This window comes from Pristiophorus japonicus, chromosome 9, assembly GCF_044704955.1.
Source record: "Pristiophorus japonicus isolate sPriJap1 chromosome 9, sPriJap1.hap1, whole genome shotgun sequence".
Classification (NCBI taxonomy): Eukaryota; Metazoa; Chordata; class Chondrichthyes; family Pristiophoridae; genus Pristiophorus; species Pristiophorus japonicus.
Genome location: NC_091985.1, coordinates 206630636 through 206650082, shown reverse-complemented (window position 1 = coordinate 206650082; position 19447 = coordinate 206630636). Strand labels below are relative to the sequence as shown.

Genomic DNA, 19447 nt, shown 5'->3' with positions numbered 1-19447 from the left:
GTGGTGCTATACATGAATGTGTGATACGATTATTGAGAGTAATATGGAGACACAGTTAGGGAGTTTAAGACTGATTCTGTGTCTGTCTCTCTGTCGCTCCCTCTGATAGCCATCTCTGGATGGTGAGTATGGGATGGATAGGACACCAGTTACTGTTATATGTCCCTCATTTTCGGAGGAGAGAGAGAGACAAAGAGATGGTGGAGGGGCGGTGAACTCATAATTTCTATTTTCACGTTAATCAAACATATTTCTGCGTGCGAACAATGTAATAACTTAACAGCATATATGGGTTAAGCCAGCCACTGCTGTGATTGGCTCCTGCCCCTTAATCTGGGGAACAGACACTGAGGAGCGCCGACCTCAGAGTGTTTAACACTTACTTAGCTAGGAAACTACAACTAACCCCGAGAATCGGCAGCACAGGCCGAGCGGAGAGGTAACCCTGTGCTGGGAGCTGTAAATCTGGGATAGTTTGTGCTGTGAATGTACAGATGTGAACATTGTGTGAGCGAGAGTGTGTTAAAGGGGCGGGCCGGTGAGACTAATGCCATTGTGTTTGTGTGTCCGTCTCATCGCCGGATTCCAGAGTTCCTCTTGTGTAAAATTCAAAGATTTCCCTGTCACAGGATCGCCCTGCTGCCCTGCTCAGGTCTAAAGTGGGAATTAAACGTCAAGTTTGATGTGATTTCAAATTTCAATCGAAAAACGAAGAAAATGTCCGCGATCGGGTGAGAGAGCGCGACCAGTGCAGCAATAAAACGGGTTTAAATCCAAATTGCTGCCTTCAATTTGGATGAAACTTTCTCGACAGCAAACATCCCGGTATTCGGGACAGAAAGAGGCCAGTCTGGGAATCTGGAGGGCCCGGGTTGAATTGGAATCGGACAGTTAATGAGGAGAGAGAAACACAGAGAGGCTGGAGGGGCGGGGAGCTGATAGCAGGATGTCTCCGCCCCGTCCGCTCGCTGCCTTTAAGTTGCTCTGTGCCGCCGCCTCCCGTTTCATTTCTGACCGAGCTCTGACTGTCAGAGAGATTTTCCACAGAGTCGCCGACATGACTGACACTGCAGCCGCCGAAACGGCTCCTCCTGCCGCCGCCGCTCAAACCAAGGCTCCCAGCAAGAAGAAGAAGGCGGCTCCCCGCTCCAAGTCTGCCGGCCCCACGTTGGGCGAACAGATCCTCAAGGTTGTGGCCGATGGCAGCGATCGCAAGGGGATGTCCCTGGCTGCGATAAAGAAGGCTCTGGCGGCCAAAGGCGTGGATGTGGAGAAGCGCGGGTCCCAGATTAGGTTCAGTATCAAGAGGAATGTGACAAATGGCTTCCTGGTGCAGACCAAGGGCACGGGCGCCTCGGGCTCCTTCAAAGTCGCTAAGAAGGAAAACCAGGGGAAAGTGGGAAGGAAGGTGAAGAAACCAGCAGCCAAGAAATCTCCAGCCAAGAAACCAGCAGCCAAGAAATCTCCAGCCAAGAAACCAGCAGCCAAGAAATCTCCAGCGAAGAAACCAGCAGCCAAGAAATCTTCGACCAAGAAACCAGCAGCCAAGAAATCTCCGGCCAAAAAAACAGCAGCCAAGAAATCTCCAGCCAAGAAAACGAGCACCAAGAAGGCGTTAACAGTAAAAAAGACAGCGAAAGCAGCGGCTGGGAAGAAGGCGGCAGCGGCGAAGCCCAAGAGCCCCAAGAAGGCCTCGGGCGCAAAGGTGAAGGCGGCCAAAAAGGTGGAAAAACCGAGGGCCAAGGCCAAATCAGCAAGACCCAAGAAAGCAGCGCACAAAAAGTAAATAAAAAGTGCAACTTGTAAACATCTGAACCCAAAGGCTCTTCTCAGAGCCACCCACGCCTCTCAGAAAAGAGTTGATCCCCGAATCAAATGCTCCCTATCCCGGGGCCGGGCTCAGATTTCAGACAGAAATCATTGAACATGAAGCCAGGATCCCTGGTGACTCGCTGACATTGGCTGCACCCACCCCTCCCCCAGTGTCTGCAATAAAACACTCAGAGAATGGGATGTCCGGCCCGGGCCTCACTGTAACTGGGAATGTGTTCGGCTCCAGTCTCAGTTCCTGGTCATTGTCATTTCACAGATTAAGGGGGAGAGTCTGTGAGACGGTGATACTGGCGGAGATACCCCGCCTCACAACTCAAACCCAAAACACCACATTCTCCAAATCAGCTGGAATAAGGTGTTTGTAAACTGCTGAACCCGTCTGTGAGAGGAAGTGTGGGGAGATGGAACAAGGTCTGAGATTGACAGGGAAGCGGCTGTATATAGGCGGGAATATTCGCGATTGTTAATTGTAACGGGACTTTATTTAAAAGCTTCAGGTTTGAAATTAGCGGCTGCAGAAAGCCTCTCTCACTCTGCGCTTTCTCAGTCAGGTCGGCTCCGGCTCTATAAAAAGGAACCGGCAGCAGTTCACTTCTCATTCAGCGGCAGTTTAAGTGAAGAGTCGTTATAATGTATGGTCGAGGCAAAGAAGGCAAAGGACTGGGTAAAGGCGGAGCCAAGCGGCACCGTAAAGTGCTCCGTGATAACATCCAGGGCATCACCAAACCAGCAATCCGCCGCCTGGCTCGCCGTGGCGGTGTCAAGCGGATCTCGGGCCTGATCTACGAGTAGACCCGCGGGGTGCTGAAGGTTTTTCTGGAGAATGTGATCAGGGATGCAGTCACATACACTGAGCACGCCAAGCGCAAGACGGTCACTGCCATGGATGTGGTGTACGCTCTGAAACGGCAGAGCCGCACTCTCTATGGATTCGGCGGCTGAATAACTCGACCCTTTTTCCCCAAACACCACTCAAAGGCTCTTCTCAGAGCCACCCACCGATTCACAGAGAGAGCAGCGACCTGGGGATCGGAGCGCGGACAGTTTGGTTGGGAAATGGTTTCGGCTGTTTAAAAGAAAGGTTTGGATTTATATAGCGCCTTTCACGACCACCGAACGTCTCAAGACATAGAAAATAGGTGCAGGAGTAGGCCATTCGGCCCTTCGAGCCTGCACCGCCATTCAACAAGATCACAGCTGATCTCCCACCCCAGCACCTCCCCCCTCCACACTCCCCGACCCCCCCCCCCCCTCAGCCGCAAGGACCACATCCAACTCCCTCCCGAACACATCCAGTGAACAAGACCAATGAAGTACTTTTGGAGTAGTCGCTGTAGGAATATGGGAATTATTAAATATTTTACAACTATTGTAAATATGAGAGATCAAAAACTCCGGCTGACAGTCACAATTACTGGGCAGGATACACAGTCCCAGACATTACAGTCTCCCCTCACAGATAATTCCTGTCATGTGTGGTTTCTGTGAGATTCGGTTAAATGGGACGGCACTGGCGGGATCGATGCGGTACTTTATGTTTGCAGGAAGCAGTGACCGGGGATTTATTCCCGCCCGGTATAGACCGATCAGGGAATGGAACAGAATTCAAACCGGAATATGACAGAATGGGATTGGTGACTTATAATGGGGCACAATCGCCGTTATAAAGAGCGGGATTCTTAAATTGCTGGCGGGAAATTAGAGTTTATTTAATCTCTGTTGGTTGATATTCTGAAATTGGCGGGCTTTTTGAAATTGACCAACTGTCAGTTTCAGTTCAGCCAATCAGGATCCAGTAATCCCCGCCCTTCATTTTCACTCTCGGTGTTTGGTTCAAACTTGATTGGCGGTCAGGCTGCAGCCAATCACAGCCCCGTGCGGACCCTCACACACTTTAAATGGAGGCAAAGAGGAGGCTCTGCATTAACAGTCTGTGTATCCCAGATTGTGTTGAGATCCGTTCAGAAAATGGCCAGGACCAAGCAGACAGCGCGCAAATCCACCGGAGGGAAAGCTCCTCGCAAACAGCTGGCGACCAAAGCGGCCCGGAAGAGTGTTCCGGCCACGGGCGGAGTGAAGAAGCCTCATCGCTACCGACCCGGCACCGTGGCTCTGAGGGAGATCCGCCGCTACCAGAAATCCACCGAGCTGCTGATCCGCAAACTGCCCTTCCAGCGCCTGGTGCGGGAGATCGCTCAAGACTTCAAAACCGACCTGCGCTTCCAGAGCTCGGCCGTCATGGCCCTGCAGGAGGCCAGCGAGGCTTACCTGGTGGGGCTCTTTGAGGACACCAACCTTTGCGCCATCCACGCCAAGCGAGTCACCATCATGCCCAAAGACATCCAGTTGGCCCGCCGCATCCGCTGGGAGCGTGCCTAAACGCTCCCTGCCTCGGCTCGAAGCTTCAGCACCAAGTGCAACAACGGCTCTTTTCAGAGCTACCAAATCAGCAAAGGAAAGAGCTGCGATCTCCTGTAACCAGAGCTTCGTGTTGTTCATTAACCCACTGTAGGGACGGGCAGAGGGTGTGGGACTGATTACTGATCGTGTATTTATGTACCAGCTCGGTTCACATGGGAGTTATTGACGATTAACTGATGAGCCCTTTAATATTTTCAGAAACTGACATCGGCTTTGCGTCGCTCTGACCTCGTTCCCCGGTGCAAAGCACAGATTTCCCCATTCGGTGTTGCCGGAGAATGGGGGCAGGCAGATCTGGGAAGCACTGCAATGGACTCGGTTCCTGTATGTGTACATCGCTCGCTGATTGAGTGCGGTCTAAACTGCCCGGCTTAACAGAGAAATACACAGCCCGGGAACGGCCAGAGCTCCCGAGAACAAAACCAGCATTCAAACTATCTCAAACCAGACCAGAATTAAACTAGGCCCTTTTATTACTACATTAATTCATCATCGCCGACTCTCTCGTTTTCAGACAGATTAAAGAATATTTAAAGAACCGGTGGCGGTATTTATACAATTGTTGAGTGACAACTGTAGTTCAATTATACGCTGTTAACGGGAAGAGTGTATGTGTGAGCAGAGAACCGTAATGCAGAGACTGGGAACTGAAAGCTCCCGCATACGGATAAGGGGTAAGCCATTTAAGACTGAGATGAGGAGAAACTCATTCACTCAGAATTGTTAACCTGTGGAATTCCCTACCGCAGAGTTGTTGATGCCAGTTCGTTAGATATATTCAAGAGGGAGTTAGATGTGGCCCTTATGGCTAAAGGGATATGGAGAGAAAGCAGGAAAGGGGTACTGAGAGAATAATCAGCCATGATCTTATTGAATGGTGGTGCAGGCTCGAAGGGCCTACTCCTGCACGTATTTTCTATGTTTACAGGTCTAAAACAGGCCAATCTATCGGTACATGAATTAAAGGGCTCTGACTGAATTAAGACAGTAAGCAAGCCCTTTCGTCGATACTGTGGGTGGCTCTGGAAAGAGCCTTTCGGTTATTAGATTAAATCTTGTCCGCTTTACTTGGTCTTGGACGAAGTGTTGCTTTTCTTGGGCAGCAGCACAGCCTGGATATTCGGCAGCACCCCGCCCTGAGCGATGGTCACCTTTCCCAGCAACTTGTTGAGCTCCTCGTCGTTGCGGATGGCCAGCTTGAAGGTGTCTGGGGATGATGCGGGTCTTCTTGTTGTCGCGGGCAGCGTTGCCGGCCAGCTCCAGGATTTCAGCGGTCAGATACTCGAGCACAGCAGCCATGTAGACCGGGGCTCCGGCACCCACACGCTGAGCGTAGTTCCCCTTTCGCAGGAGCCTGTGAACACGGCCCACAGGGAATTGCAGTCCAGCCCGGGAGGAGCGAGACTTGGCCTTGGCGCGAGCTTTACCACCGGTTTTTCCTCTTCCAGACATTTCCACAATCCACAGGCTCAGAAGAAGAATGAAAAACTCCTCCCACATCTGCCCTTCTTATAACTTCAGCAGGAATGCAGGGAGCGAACTTGTGATTGGTCACTCTGTCGTAGATTTCATTGGCCGTTTCCGATGACCAATCACAGCCTGCTTGGTCCACCAATGAAAGGAGGGTGGAAATTACTGGTTCTCAACAGCCAGAATCTAACGATTTTTTAAATTCAAAAATCCAGCCAATAATTGTTAAAATTGCGGATTATGTTAGTAACTTCACCATTAGCCAAATACTTCAAAACACTTTTTGTTTCCTTTTGTCTTATTCCATGTTCCCCTTGCAAATTCCAGCCTGTTACAATCAGGATTAAATTCGGCTTCAGTTTCAAACTGTCTGTAACGGGCGGGACTCAGTCCCCACTGATTCTGTAACGGGACACATTCCAGCTCAATCTTTGTAAAAGTGAACTTGTTTTCACAGGAGCTGCTGTGGGAGTGAGACCAGAACTGAGAGTCCTTCTGTAAAAAGAGAAGAGGGACAGGGTGTTCAAACTGTCCCTGTTCTAGTCTCTAAGAACTCCCATTCTGGGTTGTTACACTGCGGGGAGTCTCGGGTTAATAAATGGACTGAGCGCAACGGAATAAAAAAACACGTGTAAAGGGCTTGAGTGAGAATGTGACTGAAATCGGAGTTTCCCCGCCCCCCAAAATAAATTCGTCGGCAGGCGCTGTGAATGAACGGGTCTGAGAACAAAGGGAAAGCGACCAGGGACCGTGTTTGTAGTTTACTCACTGCAGGAAATTCCAGCGACGCCAAGGTCAAGCCGGTCAGTGAAGCTTTTTATGAGAATTCAAAACTAAATCTACAGCTGGAACTACAAAGGTTCTCACACACACACACACACTTGTTCGGGAAATAATTACAGTAAATTCAGTCTAAAGGGTGATGTGTTTGTGCAGCTGTTTCAATGATGTTGTGGGTGGCTCTTAAAAGAGCCGTTGTGTTTTGGGTTTGTTGTCAGGACAGCGTGGAGTTTTACTTGGAGCTGGTGTATTTGGTAACCGCCTTTGTCCCTTCCGACACGGCGTGCTTGGCCAGCTCCCCGGGCAGCAGCAGGCGCACGGCGGTCTGGATCTCCCGGGAACTGATGGTGCGGCGCTTGTTGTAATGGGCCAGGCGGGAAGCCTCACCCGCAATGCGCTCGAAAATATCGTTCACAAACGAGTTCATGATGCCCATGGCCTTGGAGGAGATGCCGGTGTCGGGGTGAACCTGCTTCATCACTTTGTAGATGTAGATGGAGTAACTCTCCTTTCTCGACTTTCTGCGCTTCTTGCCGCCCTTCGGTGGTGTTTTCTTGATGACTTTCTTGGCACCCTTTTTCGAAGCTGGTTTCTTTTCCTCAGGCATCGTCTTGTTCAGTCAGGCACAGATATGAAGGAAATTCTGCTCCGGGCTCGCATTATATAGGCAGCCCCACACTCCGCCCACAACCCTATGCTAATGAGGGATGGGTGAAGGTAACGATTGTGATTGGTTCATTAGATGCGTTGTCAATTGCCATTGTTCTGTATCTCTCCGATTGGATGTTTAAAGAGACCAATCAGATTTATTGCTCGCCACAATCTCAAATTCTTGAATTCGGTCATCAATGACATCCCCTCCCGATTTATACTCCGTTTTTTATGTTTCTGTTCTGCTCTCAAGCAAAAATGGTTAATGACGGCCGGACTTATGAGAAAGATTCATTCACGTTTTTTCCTATATATACATTCAATAATCTGAACAGCAAACTCGCTGCTGTGTTTGTCGATCTAGATTTCTACATGTTCGAGTCATTGACCGGTTTGTAACCGAGATTGCTTGAGGGTCACTTCTGATCAGGACTTGGGAGTCCTTCTCTGAGGGCAAGAGCCCCTCACTAGCCTTCCGTCCTGATGCTGCCTTCCTCCCATCGTTTAATTCAACACCTTTCTTATCTGTCACTGCTGTAACATGGATGTAACAGCATGGATTTATGAAGGGGAAGTCATGTTTGACAAGTTTGCTGGAATTCTTTGAGGATGTAACGAACAGGGGAAGCAGTGGATGTGGTTTATTTGGACTTCCAAAAAGCATTTGACAAGGTGCCACATAAAAGGTTACTGACTGCACAAGATAAAAGTTCACAGGGTTGGGGGAAATATATTAGCATAGATAGAGAATTGGCTAACAAACAGAAACCAGAGAGTCGGGATAAATGGTTAATTCTCGGGTTGGCAATCAGTAACCAATGGGATGCCACAGGGATCAGTGCTGGGACCCCAACTATTTATGATCTATATTAATGACTTGGAAGAAGGGACCGAGTGTAATGCAGCCAAGTTTGCTGACGATACAAAGATGGGAGGAAAAGCAATGTGTGAGGAGGACACAAAAATTCTGCAAAAGGACATAGACAGGCTAAGTAAGTGAGCAAAAATTTGGCAGATGGAGTATCATATTGGAAAGTGTGAGGTCATGCACTTCAGCAGAAAAAAAAATCAAAGAGCAAGTTATTGTTTCAATGGCAAAAGATTGCAAAGTGCTGCAGTACAGTGGGACCTGGGGGTACTTGTGCATGAAACACAAAAGGATAGTATGCAGGAACAGCAAGTGATCAGGAAGGCCAATGGAATCTTGGCCTTTATTGCAAAGGAGATGGAGTATAAACGCAGGGAAGTCTTGCTACAGTTGTACAGGGTATTGGTGAAGCCACACCTGGAATACTGCATGCAGTTTTGGTTTCCATATTTACAAAAGGATATACTTGCTTTGGAGGCAGTTCAGAGAAGTTTCACAAGGTTGATTCCGGAATGAGGGGGTTGACTTATGAGGAAAGGTTGAGTAGGTTGGGCCTCTACTCAATGGAATTCAGAAGAATGAGAGGTGATCTTATCGAAACATGTAAGATTATGAGGGGGCTTGACAAGGTGGATGCAGAGAGGATGGTTCCACTGGTGTGGGAGACTAGAACTAGAGGGCATAATCTTAGAATAAGAGGCCACCCATTTAAAACTGAGATGAGGAGAAATTTCTTCTGAGGGTTGTGGATCTGTGGAATTCGCTGCCTCAGAGAGCTGTGGATGCTGGGACATTGAATAAATTTAAGACAGAAACAGACAGTTTCTTAAACAATAAGGGAATAAGGGGTTATGGGGCAGGGAAGTAGACCCGAGTCCATGATCGTATTAAATGGCGGAGCAGGCTCGAGGGGCCGTATGGCCTATACCTGCTCCTATTTATTATGTTCTTACTAAATTAGTTGTTTCAGTATTACCTTCATCTGGAATGTGCCGTAAATGTCTGTGACTCGAAGACTAAAAGGACATTCCGTCCATCGTATATATGCTGATTTAAAACACCTAACACCACAATATAGATCTTGGCAGAAAACCTATCTATACAGAACAAAATGTAAATCAACTATCTCGCCCCCGTTCCGCAGGTCACTGCTCTCCCTGTGAGGAGGTGGGTGGCTCGTAGAAGAGCCTTTGTGTTGTGCTTGGGGGAAAGGGTCGAGTTATTCAGCCGCCGAATCCATAGAGAGTGCGGCCCTGCCATTTCAGAGCGTACACCACATCTATGGCAGTGACCGTCTTGCGCTTGGTGTGCTCAGTGTAGGTGATCGCATCCCTGATCACATTCTCCAGGAAAACCATCAGCACCCCGCGGGTCTCCTCGTAGATCAGGCCCGAGATCCGCTTGATACCGCCATGGCGAGCAAGGTGGAGGATGGCTGATTTGGTGATGCCCTGGATGTTATCACGGAGCACTTTATGGTGGCGTTTGGCTCCGCCATTACCCAGTCCTTTACCTCCTTTACCTCTTCCAGTCATGATAATTCTTTACTCAAATCGCCGCTGAATGTTAATCTCGCGCCTTATCCATTGTCTGTTGAGCTCACCAATAGAAACGAGGTCAGAAATTCCTGTCAACAGTCACACCTCGATTTTTAATTTCAAAAACCCCGCCAATAATTTTTTAAAGTGCGGATTATGTTAATAAATTCACCATTAGCCAAAGATTTACAAACAGGTTTTACTTCCTTTTATTTTATTCCATATTTCCCTTACTAATTCCAGGCTGTTACAATCAGGATTAAATTCGCGTTCACTGTCAAACTGTCTGTAACGGATGGCAATCAATCCCCACTGACTCTCTAACAGGGCACATTCCAGCTCAAACTATGTAAAAGTTGGGAATCACAGATCATGGATTGATCCTCCGCACAGGTGGGAGTGAGACCAGAACTGGGAGCCCTTTTGTGAAAAGAGAAGAGAGACAGAGTGTTCAAACTGCTCCTGTTCTGGTCTCTGTAAGAACTCCCATTCTAGGTTTTTACACTGCGGGGAGTCCCGGGTTAATAAACGGATTGACCATAACTGGAATTGAAAAATAAACTTGTAAAGGGCTTGCGAGAGAATGAGGTGACTGAAATCTGAGTCTCATCCCCTAAACAAGCTCTTAATTCCTCGGCAGGCACTGTAAATGGAAAAGAGCGACGAGGAACCGTGTTTGTAGCTTGAATGGCGGGAAATTCAACAGCGGTCCTAACATCCAACCAGAGAATGAAGCTGCTTATGAGAATTCAAAACTAAATCCAAAGCTGGAACTGCAAAGGTTCACAAACACACTTGTTAAGGAAATAATTACAGTAAATTGAGTCTAAAGTGTGATGCGCTTGTGCAGCTCTTTCAGAGAGGTTGTGGGTGGCTCTTAAAAGAGTCGTTGTGTTTGGGGTTTGTACTCTCAGAACAGCGAGGAGTTTTACTTGGAGCTGGTGTACTTGGTCACCGCCTTTGTCCCTTCCGACACAGCGTGCTTGGCCAGCTCCCCGGGCAGCAGCAGGCGCACTGTGGTCTGGATCTCACCGGACCTGATGGTGTCGGATTATGGTATGTGAGTGTGTATTTTATTCTGTACCTATCTATCTCTGGTATATGAGCGTGGCGTTTAATCTGTACCTGTCAGTTACTGGTATATGATTGTTGGCATTACTCTCTACCTCTCAGTTTCAGTTATGTAATTGTGGGTTTTAATCTGTACCTGTCAATCCCTAGTATTTGGTGTGGTGTTTATTCTGTACTCGTTTGTCTCTGGTATTGAGTGTGGGTTAATCTGCACCTGTCAGCTGCTATGTGAGTGTGGGTTTATTCTGTACCTCTCGGTTCTGGTATATGAGTGCGGGTTTAATATCTACCTGTCAGCTTTTGGTATGTGAATGTGAGGTGTAATCTATATGTGTCAGTTTCTGGTATATGATTGTGGAATTTACCTGAACCTGTCAGTTTCTGGTATACGAGTGTGGGTTTAATCTGTACATATCAGTTTCTGGTGTATGAGTGTGGGGGTAATCTCATGTATCAATTTGTGGTATGTGAGTGTGGGATTTATCCTGTACCCGTAAGTTTCTGGTATGCAAGTGTGGGTTTTAATCTGCACCTGTCAGTTTCTGGTAAAAAATAGTGTTGGTTTAATCTGTACCTGTCAATTTCTGGTATGTGAGTGTGGGTGATATTCTGTACCTGTCAGTTTCTGGTATGAGAGAGTGGTTTTAAGATGTACCTTTCAGTCTTTAATATGTGAAAGTGGGAATTAATCTGTACCTGTCAGTTTCTGCTATTTGAGTGTTGGTTTCTGGTCTATATGTGGGCTTTAATCTGTAACCATCAGTTTCTGGTAAAAAGTGTGTGGTTTAATCTGTACCTGTCAGTTTCTGGTCTATGAGTGTGGGTTTTAATCTATACATTAGTTTCTGGAGTGCAAGTGTGGGTTTTATTCTGTATATTTCAGTATCTGGTATATGAATGAGATACATAGAAAATAGGTGCAGGAGTAGGCCATTCGGCCCTTCGAGCCTGCACCACCATTCAATAAGATCATGGCTGATCATTCCCTCAGTACCCCTTTCCTGCTTTCTCTCCATACCCCTTGATCCCCTTAGCCGTAAGGGCCATATCTAACCCCTTCTTGAATATATCCAATGAGTTGTTTCAATGGTGAAACAGCATTTGATCCTACCGCTCCATGTGGCTGTAAGATTCACAATGTAACTCAGCCACTTCGGATCACTGTTGGACTGACAGCTTCTGCTGCCTGTGATAATAGGATTGAGGCCAGTTCTGTGTCTCTGCGCTGTGTGAGTGATAATGTTCTTATTGTATGCAAGAAGGAGCTGCCTGCATGTTTCTGTGTGTTCCGGGTGGAAGAAATATCACATTTATACTGGCTCAATGAAGTATTTTGCTTTGAGAATAGTTATGATATGGACAACTGATGGGGAAAATATAAAATAAAGTTGTAATGAATGTATATGTTTATAATAAAGCAAAGTATCTGGAGAGAGGAAACCGTGATACAAACGGTGTCCTTGTCTGACCTCACTGCAGTACAGTGGCACTCAGATTTTCCACACCAGGTGTGTAGGACGGTTCTATAGAAAGTTATCAGCATCCAGACACAACTCAAACCCAGCACTGGTCCATGAATGGGATCACCCGATTGATACAATCGAGGTTTATATCTTCCACTCCCAAAGGACTACCTGTAAAATTCTGAATCGCTTTCTGGATTATAACCACAGGTACCTGGGCTGTACAACAATTGTTCTCAGTCTATTGGAACCGAGTTAAGGGCCTGTGCAGGCAACAGAATGTCACAGAGCCCAGATCCTGATGTATCTGAGGGAGCAACAATGCATCTCTCAATCACCTTCAACATGGTTCTGGAGAACTCAACGCACCGAAACAAAATTACCAAATTTGAAATGTCCACTTTCTGTCCTGGTGCCTGCAATAGATACACTTTGTGACACTCCTCACAACCTCACTGTCAGGCTGTGTTTTCACTGTTCAATGTCCAAGAAGAGCAGAAACTGAGATTGGGACTGAATCAGGAACATTTACTACTGATTTTGTGAAAGAAAGCAGCAATGATTTGAAAGCGTGCGGTGATTAACTTTCTCCGTTACCTTACATTGTACACACACAGCCCGGGATATCTCCGCTCCCTTCCCCCACTCACTCCATATTCCCGAACTACTTCCTGCTCCATTCTGCCTCTTACAAACAGCCCCCGATTCCCCGACACAAAGCCCATCTGTGGACACAGTCCCAATGCGATGAGCTGCTGTAAGGTGGCTGCTGTTTGCTCCCTTACTCGGGCCCAGGATATCTCCGCTCCCTGATGTGTTCAACGATCATCAGCCCAGCACAGAGGAAACGGCAGCCGCTGACAGAGCTGGGGGAGGGGAGGTCGCATGAGCCCTTCCCGTCGGTTTAAATACTGGGCGGGGAGAGGGGGGCGGGGGGAATGCTGGAACGTGAAGCCTGGAGGCGGTTCTGGAAGCTCAGAGGCCGCTGTCTCTACTCAATCTGTCACCCTGTATTGTTCAGACTATGGGATGTGAGTGTGTTTTACACTGTATAGTTCAGACTGTGGGATGTGTGTGTGTGTTTTACACTGTATAGTTCAGACTATGGGATGTGAGTGTGGGTTTTACACTGTATAGTTCAGACTATGGGATGTGAGTGTGTGTTAAATTTTATATGAATGGAAAAGCCAAATGTTTAAAAGAAGAGAGACTCGTAAATGTAGGATTTGAGTGTCATTGTACAGGAATCACATATAGTTAACTTGCAGCTCTGCAAGCAATTAGGAAGGTAAAGTATATGTTGGCCTTTATTACAAGGGGTTTTGAGTATAAGAGTAAAGAAGTGTGGCTGCAATTATGTAGGGCTTTGGTGAGACCACACCTGGATTACTGGGCAGTTTTGGTCTCATTGCCTAAGGAAGGATATTAGAGGGGGTGCAACATTGAATCCTGGGATAGAGAGATTGAGTGAAATGCACCTATACACTCTGGAGTTTAGAAGAATGAGAGCTGAGCTCATTGAAACCAAGAAAAAAATCTAAGAAGGCTTGACAGGGTAGATGCTGTGAGGATGTTTCACTTTGCTGGATAGTCTAGATCTACGGGGTCATAGTCTCAGGATAAGGGATCAGACACTTAGGACTGAGATGAGGAGAAATGTATTCACTCAGAGGGATGTGAATCCTTGGAATTCTATACACATAGGTCTGAGACGCTCAGTCATTGAGTATATTCAGGACAGAGAACAAAGGGAATCAACGGAAATGGGTATCAGGCAGGAGTTCAGGGTGAAGTTTAGCCATGAATGTAATGAATTGCGAAGCAGGCTCGAGCGGCCTTACCGCCTGCTATTTCTGATTTTCTTATAGTTGACAATATCTGGTACGTGAGTGTTGTTCTTTCTTCAGTTTTTGGTGGGCAAAAGTGGGTTTTATTTTACACCATGTCAGCTTCTGGAATGTGACTGCGAGTTCCACTCTGTTTTTGCCTGTCTCCGGGATGTGAGTGTGGATTTTACTCTGTACCTATCGGTCTCTGGTATGTCAATGTGGGTATTACCCTGTACCTGTCAGTTTCTCGTATGTGATTGGGGATTTATTCTGTACTTGTCAGTTTCTGTTATGTGAGTTTTATTCTGTACCTGTCATTTTCTGAATTTGTAACATGGGTTTTCCTCTGTACCTGCCAGTTTCTGGGATGAGTGTTAATTTTTTGTCTTTACCTGTCTGTTTCCGGTATAGGAATGTAGGTAAAACTCTGTAGTTCTCAGTCTCTGGGATGTGAGTGTGGGTTTTATTCTATAGCTGTCTTTCTCTGCTATGCGAGTGTGATTTTACACTATCATTCAGGCTCTGGTATGTGAGTGGGGTTTTATTCTGTACCTGTCATTTTCTGGTATGTTAATGTGGGCTTTAATCAGTACCTGCCAGTTTCTGATATGCGAGTGTGGATTTTAGCCTGTATCTGTCAGTTTATGATATGTGAGAGTGGGTATCTCTCATTGTCTTTTATGCAAGTGTAAGTTTTACTCTGTATAGCTTAGTCTCGGATATGGGAGTGCAGAATTTGCTCTATAGCTGTCTGTCTGTGTGATGCAAGTGTGGATTTTATTCTGTATCTGTTAGTCTCTGATGTGAGACTGTGAGTTTTACTCTGTATCTGTCAGTTTCTGGTATGCAAGTGTGGTTTTCTTCTATCATTCAGGCTCTGGGATGAAAGTGAGAGTTTTACTCTGTATGTTCTGTGATGTGAGTCTGGTTTGTACTCTGTAACTTTCATTTTCTCAAATCTGAGTTGGGTTTTATTTTGTACCTGTCAGTTTCTAGTATATGAATAGGGGTTTTAATCTGTACCTGTCAGTTTCTGCTGTGATAGTGCTGCTTTTGTGCTGTATCCGTCAGTTTCTGATGTGTGAGTCTGTTTTAATCAGTACCTGTTAGGCTGTGGGATGTGAGCGTGTGTTTGACTCTGCATCGATCAGTATCTTTTATGTGGCTGTTGATTTTACTCTGTAGCTGTCATTTTCTCATGTGTGAGTGTGTTATAGACTGCATGTGTCACTCTCTGTAGTGTCAGTGTGAGCTTTACTCTGCATCTGTCAGTCTTGAAATGTGAGTTTGGTTTTAATCTTTACCTGTCAGTTTCTGGTATTTGTCTGTGGGTGTTACTCTCCAATTGTTAGTTTCCAGTATGTGATTGTGTATTTTAATCAGTACCTGCCAGTTTCTTGTACAGGAGTGTGGACATTAGTCATATCTTCCAGACTCTGGTATGTGAGTGTGTGTTTTACTTTATAGCTGTCTGACTCTGGGATGCAAGTGTGTATTTTATTCTGCATCTATCGGTTTACAGAATGTGTTAACAAAAACTGAGAGGTACAGAATAAAAGTTATGTGAATATCCATTTTACTATGTACCAGTCACTTTCCGATATGTGAGTGTGGATTTTAACCTATATCTGCCAGTCAGTCAGTCTGTTACCATATGTGATTGTGATTCAATCTCAAACTGTCATTCACTGTGCCCGAGTGTATGTATCATTCAGTATCTCTCAGTCCCTAGCACTGTGTGTGGGGTCCATTCTGTGTCTCTCAGTCCCTGGCACTGTTTGTGGGTGTGGGATTCATTCTGTAGCTGTCAGTTTCTGCTACTGTTTCAGAGTGAGAGATTCATTATGTATCTGTTAGACTGGTGATGTGTGTGAGTGTGAGATTCATTATGTAATTGACAGTCTCTTGTACTGTGCTATTCTTGCTCTGTGTGCCTGTTGGATTCTGTTCCTTCTTTAGGCCTATGCTAGTTTGAGATTATCCGCGATTGTCTCAGGAGGAGGTTTGGTTCAGTCCATTACCTCCGTTTCTCTGCTCTTGTATGTTAGTTGCTGGGTTTGAGAGTCAGTGTACAGACACCACTGTGGATTGACACAGTGTCAGTCAGTCCTTGTGTGTGAGTAAGGGAGTGAATATGGATCTGCCTCTCAGAGCGATATGTTTGGACTTTGAAACAACATCTTATTGTACTGTTCCAAGTGACTGTGGGATTCATAATGTAACTCTGGGATTCGGATCACTGTGGGACTGACAGCTTCTGCTGCCTGTGACAATATGATTGAGGTCAGTTCTGTGCCTCTGCGTGCTGTGAGTGATAATGTACTTACTGTGTGTGAGAAGGAGCTGCCTGCACTGTTCCTTGTGTTCCAGGTGGAGGAAAGATCACATTTATTCTAGGGGTGAAGTATTTTGCTCTGAGAATAATATGAGAAAAATATTAGGTACAAGTCATGGACAGGTGCCCGTAGACTATAACAATAAAATTATAATTAATTGTTTCTTTATAATAAAATAAAGTATCTGGAGAGGGGAATGCGCGATACAAACAGTGACATTGTCTGACCTCACTGCAGTACAGCGGCACTCCAATTCTCTCACCATCATCATCATCATCATCATAGGCGGTCCCTCGAACCAGGATGACTTGCTTCCACGTGAGTTCACAGATGTTTCAATGAAGGACCTGATATTCCAATCCTGAACTCCAATTGAAAGGGTCGAAGATGCCTGTGCGTGGATTTTTTTAACGTGTGGTGACCATTACACATCAGCCACCACACGGGCTTGACAGAGCTAGGCCTTTATCCAGTGGCAAGGGTTGACCAGGACTGGAGACCTGCTCGGCTGCACAGACCTAGTGCGCACAGACCCAGTGTGGGCTGGCCTGTGCTGCCCCTGGGCCCTCGACCCTCATTCTCTGCACTTCCGCCACGATCTTTGTGACCAGTCTGCCATGTGGGACCTTATCAAAAGCTTTGCTAAAAGATATATACACAACATCATATGCTTGGCCCTTAGCAACCCTCCTATTACCTTCTCGAAAAATTCAATCAAGTTAGTTAGACACGACCTTCCTTTAATAAATCCGTGCTGACTGTCCTTGATTAATCCGTGTCTTTCTAAGTGAAGATTTATCCTGTCCTTCAGGACTTTTTCCAATAATTTTCCTACCACTGAGGTTGGGCTGACTGGTTTGTAATTACTCGGTCTATCCCTTTCTCCCGTCTTAAACAAATGTACCACATTAGTAGTCCTCCAGCACCATATCTAAAGCCAGAGAGGATTGGAAAATGGTGGTTGAGCAGTTATAATGAGGGATGTTCAAGAGGCCAGAATTTGAGGAGCAAGACATCTTGTGGGGTTGTGAGGCTGAAAAAGATTACAGAGATAGGAAGGAGCAAGACCATGGAATGATTTGTAAACAAGGATGAGAATTTTGAAATCGAGGCTTTGTTTAACTGGGAGCCAATGTAGGTCAGAAAGCACAGGAGTGATGGGTGATCTTGACTTGATGCGGCGGGTTAGTACATGGGGGGCTACTGAGTTTTGGATGGCTTCAAGTTTACGTAGTGAGGAATGTGGAAGGCCGGCCAGGAGTGAATTGGAGTAGTCAAGTCTGGAGGTAACAAAGACATGAATGAGAGTTTCAGCAGCACAAGAGCTGAGGCAGGGGCAGAGGCAGGGAATGTTATGGAAGTGGAAAAAGGCGATTTTAGTTATGCCACGGATATGTGGCTGGAAATTCATTTCATGGTCAAATATGACACCTAGGTTGCGAGCAATCTTGTTCACCCTCAGATTGATGCTAGCGAGAGGGATGGAGTCAGTGGTTAGGGAACACAGTTTGTGGCGGGGACCAAAGATAATGGCTTCGGTCTTCCCAATATTTAATTGGAGAAAATTTCTGCTCATCCAGTACTGGATGTCGGACAAACAATCTGACAATTTAGATACCAAGCATGGGTCGAGACAAGTGGGGGAGAGGTAGAGCTGGGTGTCGTCAACGTACATGTAGAAACTGACTCCGGGTTTTCAGATGATATCGCCAAGGGGCAGCATATAGATGAGAAATAAGAGGGAAACAAGGACAGATCCTTGGGGGACACCAGAGGTAACAATGCAGGAGTGGGAAGAGAAGGCATTGCACGATATTTTCTGGCTACGATTAGATAGGCAAGAATGGAACCAGGCGAGTGCAGTCCCATCTAGTGGACATTGGTGGAGAGGTGTTGGAGGAGGATGGAGTAGTCAACTGTGTCAGAGGTGCAGCAGAGGTTAGAACCTAAAGCAAGTTTTCCACTAGATTAACAGTGACTCCAATCCACTTATGTTATGTTATAAGAACACAAGAAATAGGAGCAGGCCATTCGACCCCTCGAGCCTGATCCACCATTCAATATCATAGCTGATCTTCTACCTCAACTCCACTTTCCTCATATCCCTTCATCCCTTAATATTCAAAAGTGTATCAACCTCTGTCTTGAATATACTCAAAGATTGAGCATCCATAGCCCTTTGGGGTAGAGACTTCCAAAGATTCACCACCCTATTTATTCTCATCTCAGTCCTAAATGGCCGATCACTTATTCTGAGACTGTGACTCCTGGTTCTAGACTCCCAGCCAGAGGAAATATCCTTCCTGCATCAACCCTGTCCAGCCTGTAAGGATTGTGCATGTTTCAATTAGATCATCTTTCATTCTTCTAAACTACAGAGAATATAGGCCTAGTCTACTCAATCTCGCCTCATAGGACAGTCCCACCATCCCAGTAATCAGTCTGGTGAACCTTCTTTTCTCAATGGCAAGTATATCCTTTCTTAGGCAAGGAGACCAAAACTGTACACAATACTTCAAATGTGGTCTCACCAGGGCAGTATGTAATTGCAGTAAGACATCTTTACTCTTATACTCAAATCCTCTTATAATAAAGGTCAACAAACCATTTGCTTTAATTGCTTCCTGTCCCTGCATGTTAACTTTCAGTGATTCATATACATGGCCACCCAGGACCCTCTGAACAACAGCATTTTCCAATCTGTCAGCATTTACAAACTACTCTGCTTTTCTATTTTTCCTACCAAAGTGGATAACATCACATTATATTGCATTTTCCATCTTCTTGCCCACTCACTTAGCCCATCTATATCCCTTTGAAGTTTCTTTGCATTTTGCATCATCCTCACAACTTACATTCCCACCTAGCTTTGTATCATCAGCAAACTTGGATATCATCCAAATCATTGATATAGATTGTGAATAGCTGGGGCCTAAGTCCTGATCCTTACGGTACCACTCCACTAGTTACAGCCTGCCAACCCGAAAATTACCCGTTTATTCCTACTCTGTTTTCTGTCTGTTAACCAATCCTCAATCCATGCTCGTGTCCATAGTAAATGACACAAGGTTAGCCCGCTCGATGGAACCTCGGGCGCACTGAGCTTGATCTCCGGTGTCTCCAGTCCCGACTGCCCCCTTACATCAGTCTCCCCTCACTTTTATACCCTGCAGTGATCCACCTCTGG

The 19447-nt window shown here is 46.2% G+C and overlaps 3 protein-coding genes across 3 annotated transcripts in view; 2 read left to right on the top strand and 1 right to left on the bottom strand.

Annotated features, from left to right (window-relative positions):
• Window positions 1-19447, bottom strand: part of LOC139274085 (zinc finger protein 585A-like) — a 121844-nt gene that overhangs the window by 65491 nt on the left and 36906 nt on the right. The window lies entirely within an intron of this gene.
• Window positions 1157-2447, top strand: LOC139274084 (histone H1-like; the record flags this gene model as incomplete). The annotated part of the gene is made up of 2 exons (XM_070891133.1): window positions 1157-1753; window positions 2343-2447. Coding segments are annotated over 2 exons (702 nt in total), but the record flags the coding sequence as incomplete, so codon positions are not given.
• LOC139273527 (histone H3-like) lies at window positions 3802-4212 on the top strand. The gene has a single exon (XM_070890475.1). The coding sequence runs from the start codon at window positions 3802-3804 to the stop codon at window positions 4210-4212; it is 411 nt and encodes a 136-aa protein (XP_070746576.1).